A 25,543-nucleotide genomic window follows, 5' to 3' on the forward strand; every position below is an offset into this window, starting at 1 on the left:
GATAATTTAACCTTCAAAACCATGAAGTGAAACAGGACTTTACATGCAGTGTTAATTTGATACTATGCTTAAGCCTCTTTTAAAAAATGTAAGCTGGGCATGGTGACACATAGCACCTGAGAGGCAGAGGCAGGCAGATCTCTGTGAGTTTGAGGTCAGCCTGGTCTACAAATAGAGTCCAGGACAGCCAGGGCTACACAGAGAAACCCTGTCTCAAAAAACAAAAAGTCAAACAAACAAACCAGAATATGATAACAGCAATGTTGAAAGCCAGAGCCCAGTTCACATATCACTTAGAGCCCTCTCGGCTGGAAGCTTCCAGAGGCTGTGGGTCTTTGAATGGCTTCCGCTTTGCATGAGAAGAGTAGTAGATAAAGAATTCATAGTCCTTGTTACTGAGCCTAAGAGCAAGGGGAGCTGTGATACTGAGGCTATTACATCTGTGTGTTTTGCTCCCTGCCTGTGATTTTTTGAACGCGTTGAGCTCCTAGGAAGCCCAGTTAATTCTGGGAAATCAGGAAGAGAGAACATCTGTCTGTTTCGATGACGCTGTGACATCATGTAGCCGTAGACTTTTGAGCAGAATGCAGGACACAGCATGTTAGGGACGCCAGTTAGAGCCACAAACTGGTTCGTAGAAAATGTTTCTGAGGAGCCTCCAGGAAGAAAGCAGAAGCCGTGACATAATATGTACTGCAGGCAGGAAACATGGGGTAAATCGTGTTTAATTAAAAACAATTTTAATGCAAGCATAGCTAATGCAGTCATTTCCTACTGAGAATATGGACTCAGACCCCAAGAGTAGCAGATTGAATTAGCCGAAAGAACAGATGACAGCGAGTTCATTTGTTAAAATGTGGGAGTCAGTATTGAGCGTCGGCACAGATGAAAGCTTCGGTCATGGTGCCTTTCCAGGACTGGGGCCTCACAGGGCTTCTTTCGTGTTCCAGAAGAGCCTGGAGACAATGAGAGCAGAAGGATAGGAACAGTGGTTAGCATTGGGCCCCAGAGAGAAATGGCAGCTTTGAGCGGCCACTGAGAGCAGCCCTGTCCACCTTTTACAGATGGCACCTATGCTGTCTGGGAGAGGAAGCGTGGTCTGCCGTATGCCCCGGGGCTGATTCCTGGGAGATAACCAGCGGTGGTAACTGTTGGCCATTCTGCAACCGAATCTCCCTGGGGAACTCAGAGGGTCCCAGGACAGTAGTCCTGAGACTGATGCCCTCGAGAAAGACGACTCCCAGGCCATGTGAGGGCTCTGCACATGTTCATGTGTTAAACTGATACGTGAGTACAACTGGGAGGAATGCCTGCGTTAACTGTGCCCTTTGACCTGTTGAGGAGGTTGCTTGTCAAGAATGCAGTGCTTGAAAGTGAAATAAACTTTTGTTCTTCTATCTTCAAGACTAGCTCTGAAGTTGGGTGTGGTGGCGCACGCCTTTAAACCCAGCACTCAAAAGGCAGAGGCAGGTGGATCACTGTGAGTTCGAGGCCAGCCTGGACAGCCAAGGCTACACAGAGAAACCCTGTCTCAAAAAAACAAACAAAAAATGCTAGGTCTGAGAATAGTGACTGTTCCCATTCTTTCCTTCCACTTCTCCCCTCCAAGGCAGGATGTCAGGATGTAGCCCGTGCTGACCTCAAACTGAAGCTCACTATGGTTCTACCTCCCAAGTTCTGGATCATGGGTATGCAGCATCACGCCTGACCACTTTTCTGTTCTTATAATCTGGAAATTCAGGACGGAGAAGGGAGAAAGCAAAGCTTCCTCAGATTGTGCTGATAATTGGGTGCCTCTTTTTTTTTTAAAGGGCACCAATCAATAGATACTAAAGAAAGATCATAGCATGTGCTTCCCAGTACACTTGCTTGTTGTTCTTGAAGTATTTGAAAAAATTATTTTCCTAATTCGTCTGTGATCTTTATGATCTTAAAAGGTAAGTTTTCAGAGTTATGACCTAAAAGTAGAAGAATGCACCGATGACTTTTTAAAAACATTTTATAGATATAAAACATTGTCTTCCCTTTTACAAACACACCACATTATTTGTTTTTGGAAAATATTTTATAGAGATTCCTTGAAACAGGGAACTTCCTGTTGTATGTTTAAAAATTCCTAGACCAGCAAAATGGCTCAGTGGGCAAAATGCTTGCCATCCAAGCTTTGTGAACCTGAGCAGGACCCCTAGGGCTCACAGGGAGCCAGATGGGAAGCCATCTGTGTAATCCAGGCATAGTGGAGATGGGAGGATCCTCAGAAGCTTGAGGGCCAGCTAGTGCCCAGCGGTGAACAAGAGATCCTGCCCAAGGTGAAGGAGGTGCCCAGCACCCAGGGTTGTTCTCTGACTGCCATATCCATGCCATGGCATGCATATGCCCATAACATGCACACGTGCAGGCACACACACAATAAAAGTATAACTACTTCTCTGAGAACTTTTTAGGGAGGCTTCCCTGATTCTTTTGGAGGTCCCCCTTCTCGCTTTCCCTCCCTTATTCCTTCCTCCCTGAGTCTTCTCAGCCTGTGTATTTTATTCCTTAGTTAACTGAGGCCTCCCTTCCTTACATTAACATTCTTCAGCATAGAATATTGTTGTTGTTGTTTTGTCTGTTTGTGAAGAAAAGTCTCACTGTATAGCCCAAGCTGGCCTTGAACTCACAACCTTCTCAACTCAGCCTCCCTAGAGATTAAATTTGAGTACCACCACACCCAGCTAGCACAGGGCAACTCAAAACCACCAGGTTCCTCCCTAATTCCTGTGGAGAACCAGTTTCCTTTCTAGTCAGTGTGAAAATAGCAAGGATGGAGGGGAAGAGGGCAAGTTTACACATACTTGGGGAAGTTGGGAGAATTTCCAGCATGGATTCCGTGTGAGTCATCAAGCGGGCCGTGACATAGCTGCCTTGTACTTGTAACCTTCACATGATACCTACTATGTGCAGAATGAGAGATGGCTGAGCAGTTTTCCTCAGCAACAATAGCTCTACAACATGTAAACTGTGGCTCTTACCAGAGCCACCCCAAGTTAATCACGTGATAGCAGATTTTATATCCGTAGATAGTTGTTCGGTGATGCCTCTGTGATAGTTAGCTTCAGCTGTCTGCTTGGCATGGTCTAGGATCACCTCAGAAGGCAGTCTCAAGAAGACACTGTCTAGATTAGGTTGGTCCGTGACCATGTCTTTGGGAATGCCTGATTAGTGTGCAGAGTCACCCAGTGTGGTTGGCACCGGCCTCCCACACCGCCCCCCGCAGAGGGTCCTGAATTGTGAGGAGGACAAAGGGAGCTGGGGTTTGGCGTGCATTCATCCAGTGCTCTCTGCTTTAGACCAGGTGCTTCCTCTTCGTGCCGCCTGGATTTCCCTGCAGTGATGGGCTGTGAGTCAATAAACTCCTTCTCCTTTAAGTTGCCCCTGTCACGGTGTTCATCACAGCCGGTAGAGGAGAAGCTGAGACACTGTCCTCTGTGACTGACACACACCTGCCTTCTCCTTGTGTGATGTGCTTCATTTATTATGACGTCATGAGAACTCGTGGCCTTCCCCAAATCAAACTGGACTTTTTTTCTTCCTGTTTTCAAAATCCAGAACATTCAGATTTCTAACGCCAAGCACTGAGAGTCCTAATACAGTTGTGAACTTAGTGAAGGGGTGTATACAGCCGAGTATTTGTAAATGTACTTTACGTCATTTCTTTCTCTTCTTTTAGTGTATATGAGTGTTTTGTCTGCATGTATGTCTTTGCCCCCTGTGCATGCCTGATACAGAAGCCAAAAGAGATGCCTGAGCCCATGGAACTGCAGTTCCACGTAGCTGTAAGATGCCCGTGGGAGCTGGGAATCTAGCTTGGGTCCTCCGGAGGACCAAGCACTCTTAACCGTAGAACCATCTCTCCAGCCCCTTGAGTTGTTTTTCGAATTTATCAACGTGTTTATCTATTAAATGTGCTTTATGTGCTAGGGACAAGTGCTGAGGATTGAACAGAATAGAAACAGTGGTCTCCTGCAGGACTTACACTGTGAAGGCTCTAGACTGACTGAGTTGGGTCCTCTGTGAGTGAAACTGAGACGGTGGTTGTTGCCTGGAAATAATAAGCTCTTGGGATGCAGAGGGAAGGAAAGCTAAGGGGAGGTGTGAGGGACCTGCAAACTGGAATGAGAAGATGGGACCGATGATTTTTGTCAAGGCTCTGGGTAAACCCCACATGTAATGGGCACATGATGGAGGAAGAATTGGCCAAAGAGTTAAGGAAAGTACCAAAAGGAAGAAACCAGGCAGGAGCCTCAGAAGCCAAGTTGAAATCAGGCAACAAAGACCGTGAAGAAGGTCACGTGTGCAGTCAGCAGCCTGAGGAGCATCTGTTATGTTTATTGACCCACGAACCATTGATGATCCTAGTGGGGGAGGGGTCCTGAAGAGGTGGGGGCAAAATATAGGGGGAAAGTAGTTCCAGAATGGGTGGGAGACAGGGAAAAAGCCGTAATCAAATGTAGACTGGTCGTTCAGGAAGTTGATCAAGAGATCATAGGTGAAGGATATGGATCAAAACAGTCTTGGGTTCATTTCACTTTCTTCACTTGCGCACCCACTGTGTGTGTGTGTGTGTGTGTGTGTGTGTGTGTGTGTGTGTGAGTGTGCGCGCGCGCGCGTGTTTAGCATGCCCACAGAGTGCGTGTAGATATTCATGGACCACAGAGAACATGTGGAGGTCAGAGGACAGTCTCTCCTGTCAGACCTCACCTTCCTCCTTGTTTGCGGCAGGATCGCTGATATTTCACAGCTGTACAGGGCTGTCTGGCCCTGGCAGGGATTCTCCTGGCTCTCCTTCAGAGGTGCCGGTACAGGCCTACACACCACAGCACCCCGCTCTTACGTTAATTCTGAGATTTACCTTCTGCTCCCTGTGCACACCCAGCAAGCCCTTCACCCCCCCAAGCCACCCCGAAGGCCCCTGTGTTTACTTCCTGTTATAAAATGCTTCAAACATGAAGGAAATTGGTAACATACCCATTTTACCGTGGTTACATCTTTCTGAGGTTTTGCTGAATTATTTGAAAGCAAATGACACATATATACTATTTCTCTCTCTGAAATACTATGTTTCAGTATTCTTTCTCACTCTAGCAAAAACAATGGACAGTTAATCGATCCCTCGTGATTCCTATGCACCTAGGGAGGGTTTACACAGCGGTTCCCAGTTAGCTGCAGTCTGTACCTGTGCTGGAGGGACTGTTTAAGCTCTGTCTAGGTGCTGGCAGGGGTCACGGAATCCTAACTGAGGAGAGATGGCAGTACCTGAGAGCTCTTGGGTTACATGGAGATTAAACAGGGGTCTGGACCTGCCTCTCAGCCCTGGACCTTTCACCACTTGCTGGAGTTCTAGATGGGGCCTGGGGAAGTGTTACAGCTGCTGGGTGCTGGTGCTGAAGTACAGACATTCCTTTTGTGTGATGTGGGCAGTGGAGCCAACTGGATGCTCTGGGGACCTGATGTGAAGGCATCTTTTGTCCTTTTCGTTTGGTTGGGTTTTTGTTTTTTGTTTGTTTGTTTGTTTGTTTGAGACAGGGCTTCTCTGTGTAGCCTTGGCTGTCCTGGACTCGCTTTGTAAATCAGGCTGAACTCACAGGGATCTGCCGGCCTCTGCCTCCCAAAATGCTGGGATTACAGGAAGGCAGCACCGCACCTGACTCTGCTTTGTCCTCTAATAGGACACATTCCATAGGGAAAGGGGTGAGGTCTCCATTCCAAGCCATACTGTCACACACACTGCTCAGCATGTGCCAGACATGGTAAACATTTTCCATGATTGAATGTTGAGAGTGAAGGTGGGGTTGAAGGTTTGCGGGAAATAAAAAAGATCCAGATTACAAATAGTACATCTATACTATTTATATCTATTTATATCTATACTGTTTATATCTATTTATATCTATACTGTTTATATCTATAAATATCTATACTATACCTCCTGTCATGAGGTCTTTTGTTGTCCTGTTTTCCAAATGCAGGACAGAGAAGCTGAGCAGTTCATCCATGGCTCTTGAACGGAGCCCGACCAAGGAGCCCTGGCAGAACGAGACTGGGCCCTGTAGCACTCCAGCAGGGACTGTGGGCATTTAGAATCTCTGGTCTGGGGTCGCCCCTGGAAGCTTCTGTCCTTGCGGGAAACTTTGCAGACCTGCCCACTGGTGTTGAGAGTTTGTGAGCAGAAGGCCTGGAAAGATGGCTCAGCGGTTAGGGGCACTGTTCTTACAGAGGCACCCCACTTTCTGTTCCCAGCCCCCACATTGTGGCTCAAAACCACAGTTAGTTTCGGGGGATCCAGAAATTTCTTCTGAGCTCTGGGGCCACCAGGCCTACAGGAGGTACACCCACACGCATAAAATAAGATAGATCTATGAATGAAAGCTTGGAGAAAAGGCGCCTGTGTGCAGAGCTGCCCGGCATCTAGTGAGGAATGCCCCGGCCTCAGCACCCACACTCAGCCGCCTTGCACTTTCCCGGCTCCCCACCCAGGGCTCCAGCCAGTGGGCAGAATTTTCTCCCTTCAAAACTCCTGATCCGTAGGTTCTTTCTAAACTGTTAGTATCAAATGCAGTTTGGCAGCACTGACATGGAAAGATACGCTTTGATGTAATTTGTGGTTTTGTATGTTTATACACTCAGGAGTTTGAAATTCATTTAATCTGAGGTTTTCCAAGTGTTCACCAAAGAGCCCCATGGGAGAACTGAGCACATGTGACACTTGTTGACAGAGTGCATCAAAGTTACTTGTTTCTAGTTGTGGCTAGCTTTGGAGGCAAGGAAGTTGCGGTGTGTAACCTATGTGGGCATATTTCCAAAGATGAGAGCTTGTCAGTTTTCTGTGTAACACTCCAAGTTTTGTTAGCATTGGTCCCTGTGGTGGTACTCTGTGAGCCAGGCTCTCCATGGCTCTGCAGAAATTTCCATCTGGACAGTCCTTGTCTGTAGTACTGGGGCTTGAACCTGTGGCCTTATGCTTGTGAGGTAAGTGCTCTGTCTCTGAGCTACAGTTCTTTAAGGATGAGAATGTGACTGCAGGAACTGACCAGGCAGGTGTGCATCCCTTGCAGGCCTCAGGTATCCTTCCGTGGATGCAGGATAACACTTGCCGTGGTGTGACCCCAGGCCGCAGCTGAGAGCTCTGGAGCATGAGACAGATCGCTGTGATGTTACAGTTTCTTACCGAGGTTTTGAGTGCAGCTGGCATGACCAGCATTAATAGCTGGGAGAGAGGGGGGTGCATACAGCCTGTGGTGTGTGGTCTTTTGCCGCTTGCCATCCTCACAGCTGCGGTGTAGACGGGAACTAACATGCATAGTGGTCTAGCTTACTCCCCCAAACCCCACAGCTGGTAAGTGGCAACCCGAGGATGCGTGCTTCCTGCTCTTGGCCCCCAAGCCTGCTCCTGAGCTCGCTCACGCTCACACACAGCCCTCCGCTCATTCCACCTTCCATCACGGCAAGCAGCACAGTTTGAATCCCTCCAATCGCTGTGGGGAACTTCCTTTCAACCAAGAACTATTAACCACCTGCTGTGCATTAGCAAACCTCAAGTCAATTTATTGGTTTGAAATTTTGCTCCATTCATCTGATTTCAAGTAACAAGCTGAGATGAAACTCAATGGAAAAAAGTAAACTGCATTCAAATATATAGTTCAACTGTTAAATATATAGTTCAGCTGATATAGTTTAACTATATCAAATATATAGTTCAACGCAAGTCCAAAGCATGTTTGAAAGTGTCAGAACTCCGCGTAGCAAAACCCAGCTTCAGGGGCTGGAGAGATGGCTCGGCGGTTAAGAGCGCTGTCTGCTCTTCCAGATGGACCTTGATTGAAATCCCAGCACCCACATGGCAGCTCACAACTCTCTGTAACTCCAGTTCCATGGGATCAGACACCCTCTCACAGACATACATTCAGGCAAACATAAATAAGTTAAAAAATTAATAAAAGAAGTAACAAAAATAATTTTAAAAAAAGCCAGCTTCAGTGACCAATGCTGTTCATCCCTAATGACAAGAACTGAGAATATGTTATTCTTTAGCTTGATACTTCCAGACTTGATTATTAGTAATGTTGACCAATGTTTACCACTAAAAAGTTAAATTAGAATACTTTTGTTAAAGTTTTGTGGTTAAAAAAAGAAAGAAAGAAACAGTGTAACCTTTTATAAAGACTCAAAATACCAGTTGGGGAGATTGCACTAGTTTTGCTAATGTGAAGACCTGAGAGTTCAAATCCCCAGTGACTGTAAAAAGCCAAGCATGGATGCTTGTGACCCCAGCTGAGAGGGAACAGAGGCAGGCAGATCTTGAGAGCTCCCTGGCAGCCAGCTTGCTAAGAGAGTGCTTCCAGACGGTCAGTGAGACTCTGTCTCAAGGCAGTGACACCCAGAGCCTTGTCTAGCTTCTGTACACTCACACACAAGTACATACATACATGTATGCAAAACACGCACACACACTCTCAGCGCACGCGAACACATACCAATCCACCCTTAACTTGGTACTCATCCTTTCAGGCGTGTGGTATGGGCACAGTGGGAGGGGCCTTTGCAGCACGGGAACTGTAACGGTGGTGCAGTCCTGGAGGTTTACTCTCCGTGTCATGGACGTGAAAGGCTTTGTTAGACTCTTCCCCCATTTTAAAGCCCCCACGGTAGTTAGTACCCACAGTTTATCTATCAATAGCTACTTTGAAGAGGAAGTAGCTCCCTCTTGTGGCTCATTGGTACAAGTCCTGTTGTATTTTTGCAACCCTGGGACTTGATGGCGGCCAGCACCTGGCCAAAGAATGCCTCGGATCTCTGGCTCAGGGCCTCCCTTCATGCCCATAGATGGAAAGCAGACTCCCACAGCCTCTTCTTTACCCTCTGCCTCAGCACCCTCAAGATGCTGATCAAGTGGTGAGGCCATCCTCAGGATGTCTGGGGAAGGAGGAGGGCGCAGGTGGACTTAAAATAATTAAAATAATTTCCTTTCGTGCCTCGTGCTACTGTATTCACTTTTGACATTACAGATTAGTTTGGGTTAGGGGAGAAAGAACATCTTTAGGGATAAGATTGAATGCCCTAATATATGCAGAGCTAGAACACAGATCTGATGTGTGAGCAGCATAAACGTCTGAAAACAAAACCTCAAGAACTGGGAATTTCTGCTTCTTATAAACAGTGTTTTGACAGCTGCTTTTCCTTCTTTGTCTCTCTCCCGTATAGTACATAGTGGAATGTCATGGGGTCACTCTTCTTCCTCAGTTCCTGGGAATGTACCGGCTTAATGTCGACGGAGTGGAAATTTACGTGATTGTCACAAGGAATGTGTTCAGCCACCGTTTATCTGTATATAGGAAATACGACTTAAAGGTGAGGTTGACTTTGATCACTTTCATCGTTTCCTTTTGCTCGCTCGAGCTTACTCACCCATGTTGTATATGATATAGTTAATCATGTGAATGCGATGGTTGGGGTGCTCCAAGAGCGGGACTCTAGAGGCAGCAGCCGGGATCATAGTTGTTACATGTTGTTATTATGTTATTATTAGTTAGTCCCTGTTATTACAGACATGTCAGCCACATGCCATGTAGTGGTGTAAGTGCTGGAATAGTTTCCATTTGAAACAGACCAAGGCCAGCAAGATCACCCAGCATATAAACATGCTTGCCGCATAAGCCCTGTGGCCTGAGTTCCCATGTCAGGATCCACAGCAGAAGGAAGAACCAGTTCCCAAAAGTTTTCCTCTCACTTCCGCCTGCACATGCACAGGAGACACATACAAGGATAGATAACTAAAGAAGACAACAGAACAAATCTTTAAGTAGGGATTATGTATATTGCTATTATTTTAGGGAAATGATGGGAGCTGTGTAGAAATGAGCAGGGAGAGGTCATAATATTTTTCCTCATCAGTAAGCAGGTGCTGTGCTGCTGAGCCAGAGCCTTAGCCCTTTTTCTTCTCATTTTGAGACTAAGTTGCGGAAACTAGCATTAACTCATCCTGTAGCCAACAGGCCTTGAAGTACAATGCCTCAACTCACCAAGAGGCTGGGATCACAGGTTAGCAGGGTCTCAGGAAAGGTAAAACTGAAAGGGTGGCATTGGAGGGAAGAGTCACGACAAAGGGACAGTAAAATACCAGAGACCAGACATTTCAAGGGTTTGAAATGTGATGGGGACGACTGGAAAATTCTGAGTGCAGTGACGTGATCTGACTTTCAGACAGCCAACTGTGATATGTTTGCCTGCCAAAACCCCAGAGGGCTTGCATTTGTGTAAATAAGTGTCACTGCCGGCTCACCCTCTGTCCAGGTTCTGTGTTGTCTGTGCTTTTGCACATGTCAGGCAAGTAGAGCAGTGACCACAGAGACTTTATGGACCATGGGGCTAAACTCTTCACCCTCTGGCCCCTAAAAAAGTCTACCTTCCTTTCATCTGTGATACTTGGTTCTCAGGACTTATTTTTTACTCTTAGCACTCATTCACAGGCACAAAAGAGGACCTTAAAACATTTCACCTTGTGTAGTTATGTCTGTGGCTATCTGCAGTACTAGAAATGGATGCAGAGGCTGGAGAGATGGCTCTGTGGTTAGAGTACTTACTGCTCTTCTGGAAGACACGTTCTCAGCATCAGGCAGCTCATGACAACCCGACTCCAGATGTGGAAATTGTAGATTTTCTTCTATAACGCCTCAAAAGTTAACAGTAATATTTCTAGTCTTTCATATCCTGAGGAATGTGTACTCACTTCATTCAAATCTATTGACAGTTGCAAGCACTGGTCTGGGTGTGTGGTTAGTATACGTGCCTCAGTGGAGACGTATGAGCTCCCTAGTTAACGTTGTTTCTCCCAAGGTTGACATACCTTGGATTATGCAATATCAAAAGTCATGTGGCCATGCCTGCTGGTCACATTGAAGGCCTTTCGTTTATGGAAAACTGAGGGCAAATACAGGTTTTCAAAAATCTGCCTTTCATTTGATAGCAGGTTATCACTGACCTCAAATCCCATCAGTCATGTGAAATGACAGAGCACAGCTTGTCCAGAGCTCAGAGCGTTTCTCAGGTCTGCACAAACATGGGTCATTTGTAGTTTTTTCAAATATAACTGTTATTTTATGGAAAAGGTATCTGGTTCACCCATAACCACATGTGTCAGGAGAATGGCTCTGAGCATCCTTCATTGCTTACACAGATGTGCTGTCTGCATTTGACACACTAAAGGCATGTGCTTCGGGGTCAAGGCCCTTCATTGCTTCATTAGGGGCTTTCTAAAGGATTCTGGGGATTTGGAGTGTCTCTGACAGAAACTCATAATGGCTTGATAGGACAAAGCCTGCTATTGTGTTTGCAGTGTTCTTATGAATGTGGAAACTGAAGAGGCAACCAGTGTCTCAGTATTATAAAAACAATTTTGTCAGATGTGGAGTTACATACTTGTAACCCCAGCACTCAAAAGGACGAGGCAGCAGGATTGTAAGGTCAAGGCCAGCTTGAGCTACAAGTTTCAAGCCAGCCTTTAAATACAGATAAGGTCCTGTCTCAAAAAAACAAGCAAGTTTTGACTCCTCAGAGCACCCCAGGATTCTGAGCCACACTTTGAGAAATGCGAGTGTAAGTAGAGGAAGTGACGTAGCTTTTGTTTCTGCCCTCTAAATTCCAGCTGAACTTCCTGCATATGGCCTTGCCTGTCCAGGTCTCAAATCCAGCCATGTTTTTGCCTTGGAATTGCCTCCAGGGAGCCCCAGCCACACCAGTCCTCTCATTTGGTACCAGCTCTCTCCTGAAGTCCAGAGCAGCACTGCTCACCAGCTTTGCTGGAAATTTCAGGGCTCTAGGTGGTGCTCTGCCTGTCCCCTGTGCTCAGCCTGTCCACTGCTCTGCCTGTCCACTGCTCTGCCTGTCCACTGTGCTCAGCCTGTCCACTATGCTCAGCCTGTCCACTGTGCTCACCCTGTCCACTGTGCTCTGCCTGTCCACTGTGCTCTGCCTGTCCACTGCTCACCCTGTCCCCTGTGCTCTGCCTGTCCACTGTGCTCACCCTGTCCACTGTGCTCACCCTGTCCACTGTGCTCAGCCTGTCCACTGTGCTCACCCTGTCCACTGTGTTCACCCTGTCCACTGTGCTCTGCCTGTCCACTGCTCACCCTGTCCCCTGTGCTCTGCCTGTCCACTGTGCTCACCCTGTCCACTGTGCTTAGCCTGTCCACTGTGCTCACCCTGTCCACTGCTCTGCCTGTCCACTGTGCTCTGCCTGTCCACTGCTCTGCCTGTCCACTGCTCTGCCTGTCCACTGTGCTCTGCCTGTCCACTGCTCTGCCTGTCCACTGTGCTCACTCTGTCCTCTGTGCTCACTCTGTCCACTGTGCTCACTCTGTCCACTGTGCTCTGCCTGTCCACTGTGCTCAGCCTGTCCACTGTGCTCACCCTGTCCACTGTGCTCACCCTGTCCACTGTGCTCTGCCTGTCCACTGGGCTCTGCCTGTCCACTGTGCTCTGCCTGTCCGCTGGGCTCTGCCTGTCTGCTGGGCTCTACCTGTCTGCTGGGCTCTGCCTGTCCCACTTTGAAAGCCACTGTGGCCTTGGAAGCCTCATAAAATTAGAAGCTGTGTGCCCATTGCTGGACCTTGGAGCCTCCGTTTCTCGGTCTGCTAAAGCAGGGGCAGTTTCATCTTCATTTGGAGGGGTCGTTAAGTAGGCTGCGTGCGTAGCCAATCCAGCATCCGTGCAGTGTAGAAGAACTGGGCTTCTCAGCTATCCTGCCAGTGTTTTCGCCCTGAAACATTTATCCCCTTGAAATGCCTGAGGTCGCACGGCCTGCAGTGACACTTAGAGGATGGATGCTGCGCTGGGATCTGCTGAGATCGCAGGCGCCATCTCTCTCTTTCCCCCAAACACTATCCTTGCCAGAAGGTAAAAACCAAACCCATGACTCTAATTCAAAGCCTTAAATACTCATTATTTACTTATTTGTTACATTTTTTTCTGTGCTTAATTCAGTTTTAGAGGAACTCCTCTCCCCGCCCCAGGCTAATGACATAATTTTACATGGACCTTCAAAACTGAGGAGATGAATTTTATCGTAGAAGAGAAAACACAAAGAGACCAGCAAAAAAGCTAAAGATACAAAAATATCTTTAGGGCCTAGGGAATTGGCTCAGTTAGCAAAGTACTTGAGGGGCCCGAGCTTGATTTCTAGAACCCACATTTTAAAAGCTGTACAAGGTGACGCTTGTTGGTAAGCCTAGTGCTGGGGGGCTGGAGACAGGACGGCCCTGGGGCTCCCTGGCCAGTCAGCCCAGCTCCACCAGTAAACCCTCCGTGCACAGAAGGCATCCAAGGTTATCCTTAACCCCACATGCATGTGTGCACTGCACACACACAGGTTACAAGCGTGCAATTGTTTCCTCCTCCGCCTGACACTTTCTCAGAGAGAGACAAGACAGTGTTGCAAGTCTGTGTGTAGAGGAAAGAAAGATGTTTGTGGCCCACGTGCAGGAACCTTAAGTAGGTAGTGTCTTCCTCTGACTTCCTCTTGATGTCAGGAGCAACTAACAGGAAATGGGGTTTGTCTGGTTCCCAGTTCCACGTTACGCAGGCCATCGCTGTGGGGATAAAGGCGGGAGCCTCTGGAAGCTGCTAACACCGTATACCCACCACCTAGAGTAGATAACAAAGACTCCTGCATGCGCGCATGCTTGCATTCAGCTCACTTGGTCACTTAGTCCAGGATCCTCTGCCTAGGGAAGAGGGTCGCGCACAGCAGGAAGGTCTTCTGCCTCAGTTAACACAGTCAAGGTCATCTCCCACTGAGGTGACAGGCCAGCTTAATCTAGACAGCCCCTCAGTAAGGCTCTTACCAGGTGAGTCTAAATCCTGACAGGATTCGATTATCGACAGTGAAGATTAGCACAGCTGGATCCCGCTGGTGGTGGGGGCCAAGGTGGCACGCACCTTTAATCTCAGGAGCTAGAGGCGACTTCTCCTGGTGTTCCTCTGACTTGACCTCCAAGAAACTTTGAGTGCTCTTCCTAGGCCTCAGGGGCTTGAGCCTGCCAGAGCCAGGGCGTGGACACTGACAGGAGGGTCTCAAGCCTGCTCTTGTGCCCCTCTGTCCCCTACAGCACGCCCTTCTGTTTCTGCATGGGGAGATGTTTCTGTCTAACCAAATCAAGCACGTTCAGATGGTCCTTGTTCAAGTCAAGTACCGGTTCCCTTGGAGTCTGGCCACTTTAGCCATCAAGGCTGATGGTTGCGGGTGTGAGCAGTGGTCCAGTTAAGGAAACACTCCACCGAATCCACTCAGGCACCTGGGGCTGGAGCCCAACAGGTCAGAGACTGGGATCCTTTCCAGCCGCTTGTCAGCAAACACAGACGCCGTCACGGGTGAAACACAACAAATTAAGAAATAGTTACTGAATCTAAAGTAAGAAATCAATGTGTCTATGTGTGCCTCAGCTTCTCTTTTGAAATAAAACCCTCCACAGAAAGGAAAGTGTCTCTGCCTGAACACCGCACCACGCGTCCTGTGGCTCTCATAGGGGACTTCCCACCTCCTGTCGGGCAATGGGCCAGCCCAGCGCAGAGGCTGCTTTTGAGAACTGTACAGTAGAGTAGGTGCTGCGGAGATCAAAGGCTGTTTTCTTCCATTTTGTACGCTGTGCTCAGCATAGGGCCTAGAACAGAAGACGTCTAAGGAAGTGTGTGGCTTTGAAGGAATCTCCAAAGTAGAGGGAGTCAGAAAGTGCTCAGAGGATCGCTCAGAGCTCAGTCCTAAAGTAACTTCCACTGGGGAGGAACAGCACGCGGTGCAGAGAAGGCTGTCAGAAGCAAGGCGGCCCACATCTGGAGGTCGTGCTGTGGGGGAGGGAGCATACAACGCTTTTGTGGCCGCAGCCCGCTGAAGACAGTGAAGCCGGCCATTTCCGTTAGCATGTTAGTCCTCAAGTCATGCCAGGGTTTCTGCCTTCCGAGCAGGTGGGTAAGAGCCAGAGAATGACAAGTCAGACAAAAATGACAGGGATGTGGCGGAGAGGAGTGGAGTAGACCAGGTGAGGGCCGTTGGGGCAAAGGAGCATGCCGAGGGTGGACCTAGGGCATAGCTGGTTCGTTTCTTCTCCGCTCTGCCCAGGACCACTTACTTACTGTGTACTCGGGAAAGCAACATCTCATGCCAGTCCATTCTTAGCATTTCTTTGTGTTTCAGGGCTCTACAGTGGCTAGAGAAGCTAGCGACAAAGAAAAGGTAAGCATGATGACCCCTCCTCACTGTCCACCCCGCGTGGCTGCTGCAGTGTTTGTGCTCGTTCTTCTCATCTCCCACCACTGTGGTCTGTCCCTGCAGCATGACTGTGCAGGCCCCCCCTTCTTAGCCTTTCTTTCTCCATTTTATTGGCCATTACTTACTGAGCTTCAGATTCCTGTTTAAATAGTGGTAACATGAGATTGGAATTGTTTTTGCTTTTTAAAATGAGGGATAAAAAGAGTGCGTCTTCGTCTCTTCATTGGCTGTAAGTCAGTAGTACTTGAATCTCATTTGGTTTCTTTTACAGAGTTATTGACTTGAAGGGTGAGTCTGTAGGGAACATTATAAAGAGGCCTTTTGGTCTTAAATATTGATAATACAATGTTTCAGTATTGGTAAATAAGAAATTATATCGGCTGAAGTAGGATTTGTAAATAAGAAATTATATCGGCTGAAGTAGGATTTATAAAACAGAAAGGAAAAATGGGTCAGATGTTTGTGAAACATTCCAAGTATCCACCATAGTAGACAGAGCATGTGTGTTTATGCCCTGTAGAATACATCAGATGTTGACAAAACAATGTGTCATTAGCAACTAAATTCATAGTTGGGATTATCTGAAGAATCTTCCGCACAGATCCAGGGTTTAAGCCAATTCAAAAATTGTAATTAGCTCCAGTTGGTAGATGGTAAAGAATTGAGAGAGACATAGAAAATTAGGGTTAAGCAGTTACATGCTAGAAAGAGTTTTGAACTAGTGTAACAGGGCAGTGAAGAGCAGGTGAGTGGTCAGACATGGGGTGAGCTTATTCAGTGAAAGACTGGAAATAAGCTTTGGGCTGTTAAGTAAAAAACTGTCATTCTAGGTGAGATTTTTCAAAAACTGGTTTCATTATTGATTCCTTTTCAAATTTTAAGTACTTTAATTTAGAAAATACTGGAAAACCGTTTTCTGCATGTAGATCTAAACTAGCCCAGCTTGACACATGGGTAAAAGGTCACCTGGGTGAAAGGTCACGTGGGTGAAAGGTCACCTAGCCTCATGTTTATTTCCTACAAAGCAGAAGGGTCTTTACTGTCCCACTTAAAGTTAGAATCAAGAATTTTTAAAAGTTTTTGTTTTGTTCTTTTAGAATATTATTTTGTTTCAATCTGATTTTATGAATTTGCACATGTGCTCTTCCATCTTCATTCAGGTGTGTGTGTGTGTGTGTGTGTGTGTGTGTGTGTGTATGTTCCTGGTTACTGTCCCATTAACTGTGTGTGTGTGTGTGTGTGTTCCTGGTTACTGTCCCATTAACTGTGTGTGTGTGTGTGTTGGGGGGGGAGTTGTTCATGGTGCTGTCACAGCTTCAGGGAGTGAGATGATGGCTCACCCAGCCACATCCAGCAGGAATAGTGCTGTTCAGTAGGAAATGTGTTAGCTGCAGCCTGACAGGGAACCTTCACATGCCTGAATCTGTGGCTGAGGAACATAAGCTGCTCCTGGCTAGAAGGGACCAGACAAGACAAAGTTTCCTGGAAAGGGTGATTCGGGGGACCTTGAAAGATAATAAAGGATCCAGAAGAAGCACAGTGCGTGCTGCAAAAGCTACTGGTACTTAGTAGGTTAGCTAGAGAGAGAGAGCAAACTGCAGGGGATCTGGGTCAACAGGATGATGAGTGCAATAGCCCCAGAGTGGGGCCTGGAGTTGGCTGGTGGACATGGCATGGTGGAGTTGGCTGTGGACACACCACAGAGGGCTTTGTTCATTAGGATGAGATGTGGGAGGTTTGGGGGCAGGAATATCCAGAGGGAGGCTGTGAAAGTCAACTCCACCCACTCAACTCCATCCAGAGGATCAGTGTGCTCCCTGAAAGAAAACAGCAGCCAAAACGCAAGTGTAGAGTCAGAACAGAGATGGCACAGGCTAGGAGGCTGAGCCGGGGTGATGGAAGCACCGACAGGAGTGCCATAGAACCACCCGAGAAAAGAGGCATGTCAGCCGCCAGCAGGTCCTGCCCCCGCCAGCCACAGCCAGATGAGCAGGGGTCAGGATCATTTCCTCCAGTACCTGCCAGGCATCTGTGGTAGGCAGACATCCTGCCAGGCTGTGGAGGATATGCCCAAGAGACGGTGCAGTCAGAGCAGACGCCACATTGCAGTGGTAAAGACGTGTGGAAGAGAACAGGAAGTGGTGGCCTTTGTGCTTTACTGTGCTTTTTTAAGTAGGCACTGGTGAGTGTGTGTATTGCACGCTTCATCTGAGTTACCTTGAAGATGCAAAGTGCCAGCAACAGTGACTGTTAAAGCCCAGGTTGCTGAGCGAGCATTTCCTTCAAGCACGGAAAAGTATTTAACTTTTAGCACATGTGACGCGTTCAGAGATGGAACACTATTGAGACTTCTACTGTTGTCAGAGAAAAACATGTAATCATTTAAAGGGCCACACATACCCTTCCATACATAGCCACAGAGTGACCCACGGAAGAACATGTGGACAAGGTTGTGTTTGTACTCCATGACAGTTGCTGCATTTCTTCAGCACCATCTCCTTTTGGTTGCCAAGTCCCGAGAGACTATGTCAGGCAACTTCGGTGTTAATATCTTCAGGCTCGGTCTACAGGGACTGCTCCCGCAATAACCAAACCTGAGAAAGACATTTGTAGCTATTGGTTGCTGGGAAACAGCTGTATGTAAGGAAAAGCCACTGGCCTGAGGCTTTATAACCATGACACCTCCCTAGATTTGTAGAACATCTGTCCCTTGTCTCTGCTGATGTGCCTTAGGACCACATGGTTGCCAGAAGCCAGGAACGGCCACAATTCCTCTGTCCTCCTCCTTCAAGCTCTTCAGTCCCTTTACTCTAAGTAGAAATTGGAATAGAGAATTTTGTTAAACACAGTCGTTTTCCTCAACCGTCTCCTCAGTGTTGCTTCTGGTGGTGGTTTCAGAGAACAGGCAGGACTTGGCACTGTGAGAGGTCAGAGCCCAGCTATGCACAGAGCTGAGACAAGAAGCTGCCTCACTTGAGCACTGTCACAGGCTGTTGGCAAGTTCTCTGTCTTCCTCCACCCCTTTCAAGGGCCAGCCTCTTCAGGCCCCCCTTTCCCAGCCTCACCTCCTGAAAGGGGCTAGAGGAAAGCCTAGTGCACAGGGTCCAGGGCTCTCTGTCTGTACCCTCTTTACTTAACCCCAGCCCTAAACCTAGGCTCTAGTTGCTGGCACAGGCAGAAACCTTGCCTTCGCCTGGGGTTTGTTTCTACGCTAACCTCATGTATTAGGATCCAGGACGATGTCTCGGGTTAAACATGCATTTGGCCATATCCTCTTTATGTTAAGACATGCAATGATTATTCCTTTGAGCTGATGGAGTTCTTTCACAAATGGGTTCAGAACCGTATTCAAGGCCATGCAGTTAGAAAGTGACAGTTGGGTTGAGCCCCAAAGCTCACGTGTCTAACCTGCTGTGCTTTCTCGATGTCTGGGTCTCGTTCTGTCTTCCATCTCTCCTTTTCTTAAATGACCTACAAAAATTTTATGTTAATCCCAGAAGTCATGGAAATGAGTGAGAAAATTACCTGCACCAACCAAAACATGGCGTGAAGGCTAAAACTTGGGTCTTGACTCTGAATAATCAAGTAAATTTTCTGGTTTTAAACTATTTTAGCAAAACAACCCATTTATCTTTCCTCCACCTAAGGAGTCTGAGCATTTTTCGTGCTTAATGTCAAGTGTTGGGTTTGGTAGACGTGGGCCACAGACAGGCCTTGCCTCCATGACTCCTGCTGGCATCCTTTGCCCTGGGTTGCAGGTTTGGGGGTCTGACAACCCATCCCCCAAAGGTCCAAGGCTCTAGAGGGCTACCTCACCATCCATCGCTTTCAAGTCTGGGATACAGAGGCAGTCAGGGCTGGTAATTACCCAGGAGAGTTGGGCTGCAGGAGCGGGTGGCTCCACTCTGGGGTTTCACTGACAATCCAGAAATACTTACTCAATTACAAACAATTAGTGGAATTACTGCCATTAGCTGAACTCTGACCTTTCCTTTTTTCTTTTTTTTTTTTTCTTTCAGTTGTTGGTTTTCCTTCCATGGTCAGTTAATAGATTTGACTCCTCTTTGCAAGCATAGCATTTTGTGTGGGTGTGTTCATGAATAAAATCTTCAGAATAATCAGTGGTGCCTATGGTTTGAAATACTTGGGGAAAGCTGAAAATGCTTTATATCTTCTATTTTAGCTTCTTAGAGGAAAGCTAGTCACTGTCCCTGTGCTTTCTGTGTGCCGCTGTCCTGTTAAGAGCGATTGCTGCTATGCAAAGCACCCTTCCAGAGACTCTGCTGGCACGGATTAATTAGTAATCTCAGTTCTTAACCTTCTCCAGTCTTCGTTCACTGGAGTCATTAGTTAATTTCCCATACTTTTAACTTGTTGATAACAAGTTTTGAAACTGTCATTTTCAATGTTTAGTGATATGGGTGCAGACAAGTCTCGTCTCTTGCATTTCGTCTTGACACATAATTAGTGTGATTTTCATTAGCATAATAATGGAGATGGAACCGGAGGAGCTAGGTCCCTGTAGCCTAACAATAATGGGATTACTTTTATGGCAACAAGTATCAGAACATGCATGTACAGATGTCTAGGAGGTTTTTTTATGAGAACAGTCTTTAAAAGAAAAAAAAACATTGTCAAATTCTGACAGCTGCTATGACTTGTTTTACTCCCTAATTCTTTTCTTTTTAGTAGAAGGGCATCTTCCATTCATGACTCCAGCAGTTTTGCCCCCTCTAAATGAGAGACAGAGAAATGCGAATCTCCCCGGTGGTCGATCTTTTCACAGCTGCGCTCCAATTCCAGGGTGACATCAAATTACTAATTATAGCTGAGCAGACCTGCTTTTTACAAATGACGGTCTCAGCGTGCTGCCCGCTCGCCAGCGCCACAGCAGGGACTGTGGGCGAGAAAGAGAAAATGTAACTGGACTCACTTGATCTCCAGGGGATTTGACCTGACTCTTTAAAAAGCTGGTGTTCTTGAGAGAGAGTTCAAGGGATTTGCACAGATATGCATTTTGTTCATCGTTCTGCGAACTCAGGTCTGATTTTCTTGGGTGAGATGAAGCCTGTGTGAGGGAGTGAGAGGGTCAGCATAAGATTTGCTTTTAGCACACCACCTTTTTCCTGGACCTGTGGAAAGAATGCAGCTGCCCTGCAATTGGCATTTGCAGAGCTATACTGGAAGTAATCACTGTTGACACTTTGTAACAGGCTGCAGAAAGCCTCCTTGTTGATTCTTTTGCATCATAAACTACACTGGCAGTCCAGAGGCCCACTGCATCTGCCGTTTTACCTATTAGTGGCTGAAGGTTCAAAACCACCTTCCCACCTGAAACTGCATTCCCAAGCCAGCTTTCAGCATTTTTTCTGAGCTCTTTAAACAGTCCCCATTATAATTAATTCCTGTCCCTACCTGGTCTTTGCAGTTCTAGGCAGGATAAGGAGTGTGCTAGGCCCTTGAGCAAGGTACAAAAAGCACACAGTGTACCCGGGAAACCTTTCTGCTAGGGCGAGCTGTCAGCTCAGGGGACATTGTTGGGGACGACCTTCAGCTCTGCAGGAAGCTCATGCTTTTAACTGATTCTCTATCTTCTTCCCTCTTCTCTCCAGATAGAAGGGAATTGGTTTCCTTCTTTGGTGGCATGAAGAACGCCCAAAATGCAGAGCATGGTTTCGCTTCAGAGTGGAAGCGAGAATTGTTTCACTGGCCTTATTTTTATTTTCTTTTTCTCTGCAATGCTGGCCGTTAAACTCAAGATCTTCTGTGCGAAGCAAGCACTCCTCGAGTTTCTTCCCCTGTCCCAGACCATGAAAGACAGCAACAGGAACTTGAGCCCTGTGGACCAGAGCTGCTTTATGAAAGGGAGGTTGGCACCAAAGGCATCAGAGAGTCGGGGTCTGAATCCAGCCCTGAGATCAGGCAGGGATTACCAGCAGTGGAGCTGGGCAGTTTAGCAATAGGTCAGATTTTTTTTTTTTAATGTAGAATTTTACTGGGCCCTCTCAGAAACTGTGGTCAACATTAGACCACATTTAGCCCTGCACCTAACAGTCACCAAAAGTACACTTGTTCTATGAAAACCTTCAAATGATGGATATTGTTGATAGAAGCATGAGATCTGAGACATTGTATCAGCGCATGTCTAATGCATTCTTGGGGGACTCTGAGGACACCCTGAGGGTGTTCCGGGAGCTGGAGCTGTTTTGTCTGTGTTTGGTGCAGTGCTGGAGCCGGAACCCAGAGTCTCACATGCTGGGCCCACAGCTCCGCTGCAGCCCCTGCTTACAAGTAGGGACTTCTACCTCTTAACTCACTGTTAAGCCCAGCATATGAAAAGCAGAGGACCCAGAGTTGGCACATGTGCCAGCATCCTGATCCCCCAGCCTTTTGACATGGAGAGCTGTGTAAAGTCAAAGGTGCCTTCGCTTTCCATGCCGCTGGACAGCATTCAGCTGAGCATCGGAAGCACATGCGGAGCTGTGCTCCCAGACGTGGGAGGTTCTGTCAGCCACAATTCCTACGCAGTTGCGTCTAGCTAAAGTTAGGTAGAGAGATGTCTAATGTGTTTATGTGACCTGAATTTAAGCCAGCGTGTTGCAAATATGCAATATGCAGGGTTTTCTGCTTTTTATTTTTTAGGATTTTTCTAGTAGAAGAAAGTGTGTGTGTGTGTGTGTGTGTGTGTGTGTGTTTTAATGTATGAATTCTCTGTATGTACACATCTATGCTAGAAGAAGGCACTAGATCTCATTATAGATGGTTGTGAGCCACCATGTGGGTGCTGGGAATTGAACTCAGGACCTCTGGAAGAACAGCCAGTGCTCTTAACCAATGAGCCCTCCAGATGAGCAATTCTTACAATAGTAAGTAAGATCTTTGCTATGTTCATGTTAAACCAGAAGCAAGGGGACTTAAGAAACTTCCCTTGAGTTTTCAGCCTTTAGTACTTCTTACAGAATCACCAACAATAAATATTCATGTCATAGAATCTCTTGACCAAATTGGAACAAATCTATTTTTTAAACAAATGTTATTCTTTTCATTTTAATATTTATTATTTTAATTATGTGTATATGTAGGTAGATCACTGTGGGGGGTTGCACATGAGTGTGGGTGCCTGCAGAGGTGTCATTCCCCCAGAACTGGAGTTACAGGCAATAATGAGCCATCTGAATAGGTGCTGGGGTTTGAACTTAGGTCCTCTGGAAGAGAAATGCTTGTTCTTCACCCCTGAGCCAACTCTCCCCATCCTTGAACAAACCTGTTTTGAAGGTCTTAAACTTTTTAGATCTTGAGGACTATTTAATCGCCACGCCATTGCTTATGGAAGAAAACCAAGCCATTACCCATCGTATGGCTACTAGTATTCATTACAATGTGAAAGCATTTTAAGCAATTTTTTATATGTTAGCTTAAGATACTTAGACAAAGTAGCCCATAACTAGAGCTTAACAGTTCTAAATAAAAACACAACAGTGAGCTTACCCAGTTCTGTGCTTTAAATTACAGCACAGTTTCACGGCTGTGTTGAGGCATATTATCTTTCCACGTTTTACATAAAAGTAGAGATTCCAGACTAAAATGAAATTCTTCACATCCAGATGTGACAGATGTATGCATTCTCCTTGTTTCGTCATGGAAGTTAGAAGTTAGTGAGGATGCACTAGGCCCTTTCCCAAGCTAGGTACTAAGGCCGGCGTTCCGCGTGTGTGGTGGGGAAGGTCGTTACGCGTAATCTTGTGGGAAAGCACCTGTTACCCATTGCTGCGTCTTTTCCGAACTTCGCCCACACTCACTAACTTGCCTTTTCATGTATCAAATTTTTGGCTTAGCCATTTGGGGAGGCGGAACTGATTGTATTATAAATCCCTAGCATCTCTGGTTACCCAAAATGGATACCATCCATGTGATGCTGTTTTATGTGATGCTCTTATCCTGCCTCCAGTGCAAGAATCACCACATTCTTTCCCCACAGGGACAGTTCCAGCACTCCTACTGTGTAGACTGGGTTTTTATGACGAGCACAGGATTTTGTTCAGTTTCACGAGTTTCTTTTCATTTAGGTGAGCTTGTAATAACAAGTAAATTAGGAACAAAAGTAGCTGCTGGCATGAGACAAGAGTGATGACATGGCTTTTAAGTCGTGTTTTCTGCTTGCGGTGTCACAGTGACACATCAGAGACACACCACATAGCATTCTCTGATCCTGAGGCTTACCGCGGAAGAAAGCGTTCAAGTAGGTTACCAAATGAACAGAAATTCACCCCATCCTAAAGTACAAGGCCTTTAGTGTAACCCTCTGCACTGAAACCTTCCGCTACCCAATCCTGTTTGCGTTAGGCATTCAAGTGTGACACGGCACTCCATCTTCCTAGTGACGGAAACAAAAGCGTGGCTCCGTGTCATGGATTGTGGGCTTTGTGTATTCTAATCTTTAAAAACATGCATTTCTCACTTTGCTATTGCTAATAGCCATTTATAATACAATTGGCCATTTGTATAAAATCTAGAATAAAAATAAAACACAGTATTGTTTAGTTTTGAATTCTGTGGGTTTAGGACTGCAGACAAATTTCATTTTTGTAGTAATTTTTAACTTGTCATCTAAAAAGATAACTTTATTTTTTTTTCTTTTTTATTTTTTTATGTATTGCAGTTTATTCACTTTGTATCCTGGCTGCAGCCCCCTCCCCCATCTTCTCCCAGGCCCCTCCCCTAGTCCACTCATAGGGGAGGTCCTCCTCCCTTTCCATCTGACCTTAGCTTATCAGGTCTCATCAGGACTGGCTGCATTGTCCTCCTATGTGGCCTGGTAAGGCTGCTCCCCCCTCAGGGGGAGGTAATCAAAGAGCCAGCCACTGAGTTCATGTCAGAGACAGCCCCCGTCCCCCTTACTAGGAAACCCACTTGGAGACTGAGCTACATCTGTGCAAGGGTTCTAGGTTATCTCCATGCGTGGTCCTTTGTTGGAGTATCAGTCTCAGAAAAGACCCCTGGGCCCAGATTTTTTGGTTCTGTTGTTCTCCTGTGGAGCTCCTGTCCCCTCCAGGTCTTTCTATCTCCCCCTTCTTTCATAAAATTCCCTGCACTCTGCCCAAAGTTTGGCTCTGAGTCTCAGCATCTGCTTCAATACCCTGCTGGGTAGAGTCTGATAACTTGATTTTTTAATTGCACACAAAAGCCTATAATCTCTGATTTTGTAAGCCTTGAAATGCACTGTCTCTTACATTCTGTACAAATGGCGATAGTTACGCGCACACACACACACACACACACACACACACACACACGCATGCCATTTGCATGTGTATTAACCCTTATGTGAAAAAATCACTTCTGTTAAATCATGTTGGGGAAAAAACCAATTTTTGTTATTTTTTGTTTTATTTTCATAGACTCCATAAAAAGTCATAATGATTTGGTATTTTTCAGCATGAAAGAGGTAAGTAATATGAAGCAAATTTTCAAGGCGTTGCGTTTTGCCTGTGCCTACCGAGTCCCTGGGAAGCACGAGGACTTTCTGAGTGCTCCTCCCTGAGGCCACCACCTTTTTCCAGTGTGACTGGTCCATCTCTCTGTCTCACTTCCACCATTATTTACTACTAAAGCAGTCCGCAGAGGCTCGAGGTCACTTCTCAAATTGAGAGTTCCGAACATTTTCAAGCCTTGAACTCTGGCTGAGTCTCCGCAAAAGGACCCGCTATCTCCTGAGCTGAGCCGTGGGGAATGAGGGTTAGTTAGAAGTGTCCCGGTGCTGGGTGTGGTACAGACTCCGGCCCCTGCACCTGCCTCTTCCGTGTGCTGTCCTCACTTCATCAGTTATCGCATGGTCTGTTTTCGTACCTGTTGCTCGTGGGGTCATAGCGCCCTGCTGAGAGCGTTTCCTGCTGCACTTTAAACAATGCCCCCTTCGCTGTTTGTGTACGCTCGCTATCTCTTCATGGCTCGTGGCAGCCTCAGCATTCCCAATCAGCCTACTGCCTCCTAAGAATCAATTTATAGCTCCCTTGCACTTCCGTTATATTTTCTGGCTACTAATCATGGACTTCTGCTTTAGATCAGCAAAACAGCAGTCACCAAACCACCCACTCACCACAAAAAGCCAAACTGTGGGGAAAAAATCAACAAACCCCTGTCTTCGGTTGTATGTATAAAAGCATTGCATTTTATTCCATAGATTCAACAAGTATAGTGTAAATTTAAATTATTGCTCCAAGAAGTTAACTTAGCTAAGTTTTATGA

At 46.6% G+C, this 25,543-nt stretch overlaps 1 protein-coding gene across 7 annotated transcripts in view; it reads left to right on the forward strand.

The window, feature by feature from the left end:
• The window catches only part of Pip4k2a (phosphatidylinositol-5-phosphate 4-kinase type 2 alpha), a 156,552-nt gene that overhangs the window by 117,173 nt on the left and 13,836 nt on the right, over nucleotides 1–25,543 (forward strand). For all 7 annotated transcript variants that reach the window (XR_009587715.1, XR_009587714.1, XM_060372751.1 and 4 more), the window contains 2 exons: nucleotides 9,241–9,387; nucleotides 15,224–15,262. Coding sequence is in view for 5 of the 7 variants with exons in the window: in XM_060372751.1 (XP_060228734.1) it covers nucleotides 9,241–9,387; nucleotides 15,224–15,262 (186 nt within the window). In the remaining 2 variants the exon portion in view is untranslated. The remainder of the gene's footprint in view (nucleotides 1–9,240; nucleotides 9,388–15,223; nucleotides 15,263–25,543) is intronic.

The sequence above is a fragment of the Meriones unguiculatus genome, chromosome 19 (assembly GCF_030254825.1).
Source record: "Meriones unguiculatus strain TT.TT164.6M chromosome 19, Bangor_MerUng_6.1, whole genome shotgun sequence".
In the NCBI taxonomy this organism is placed as follows: domain Eukaryota; kingdom Metazoa; phylum Chordata; class Mammalia; order Rodentia; family Muridae; genus Meriones; species Meriones unguiculatus.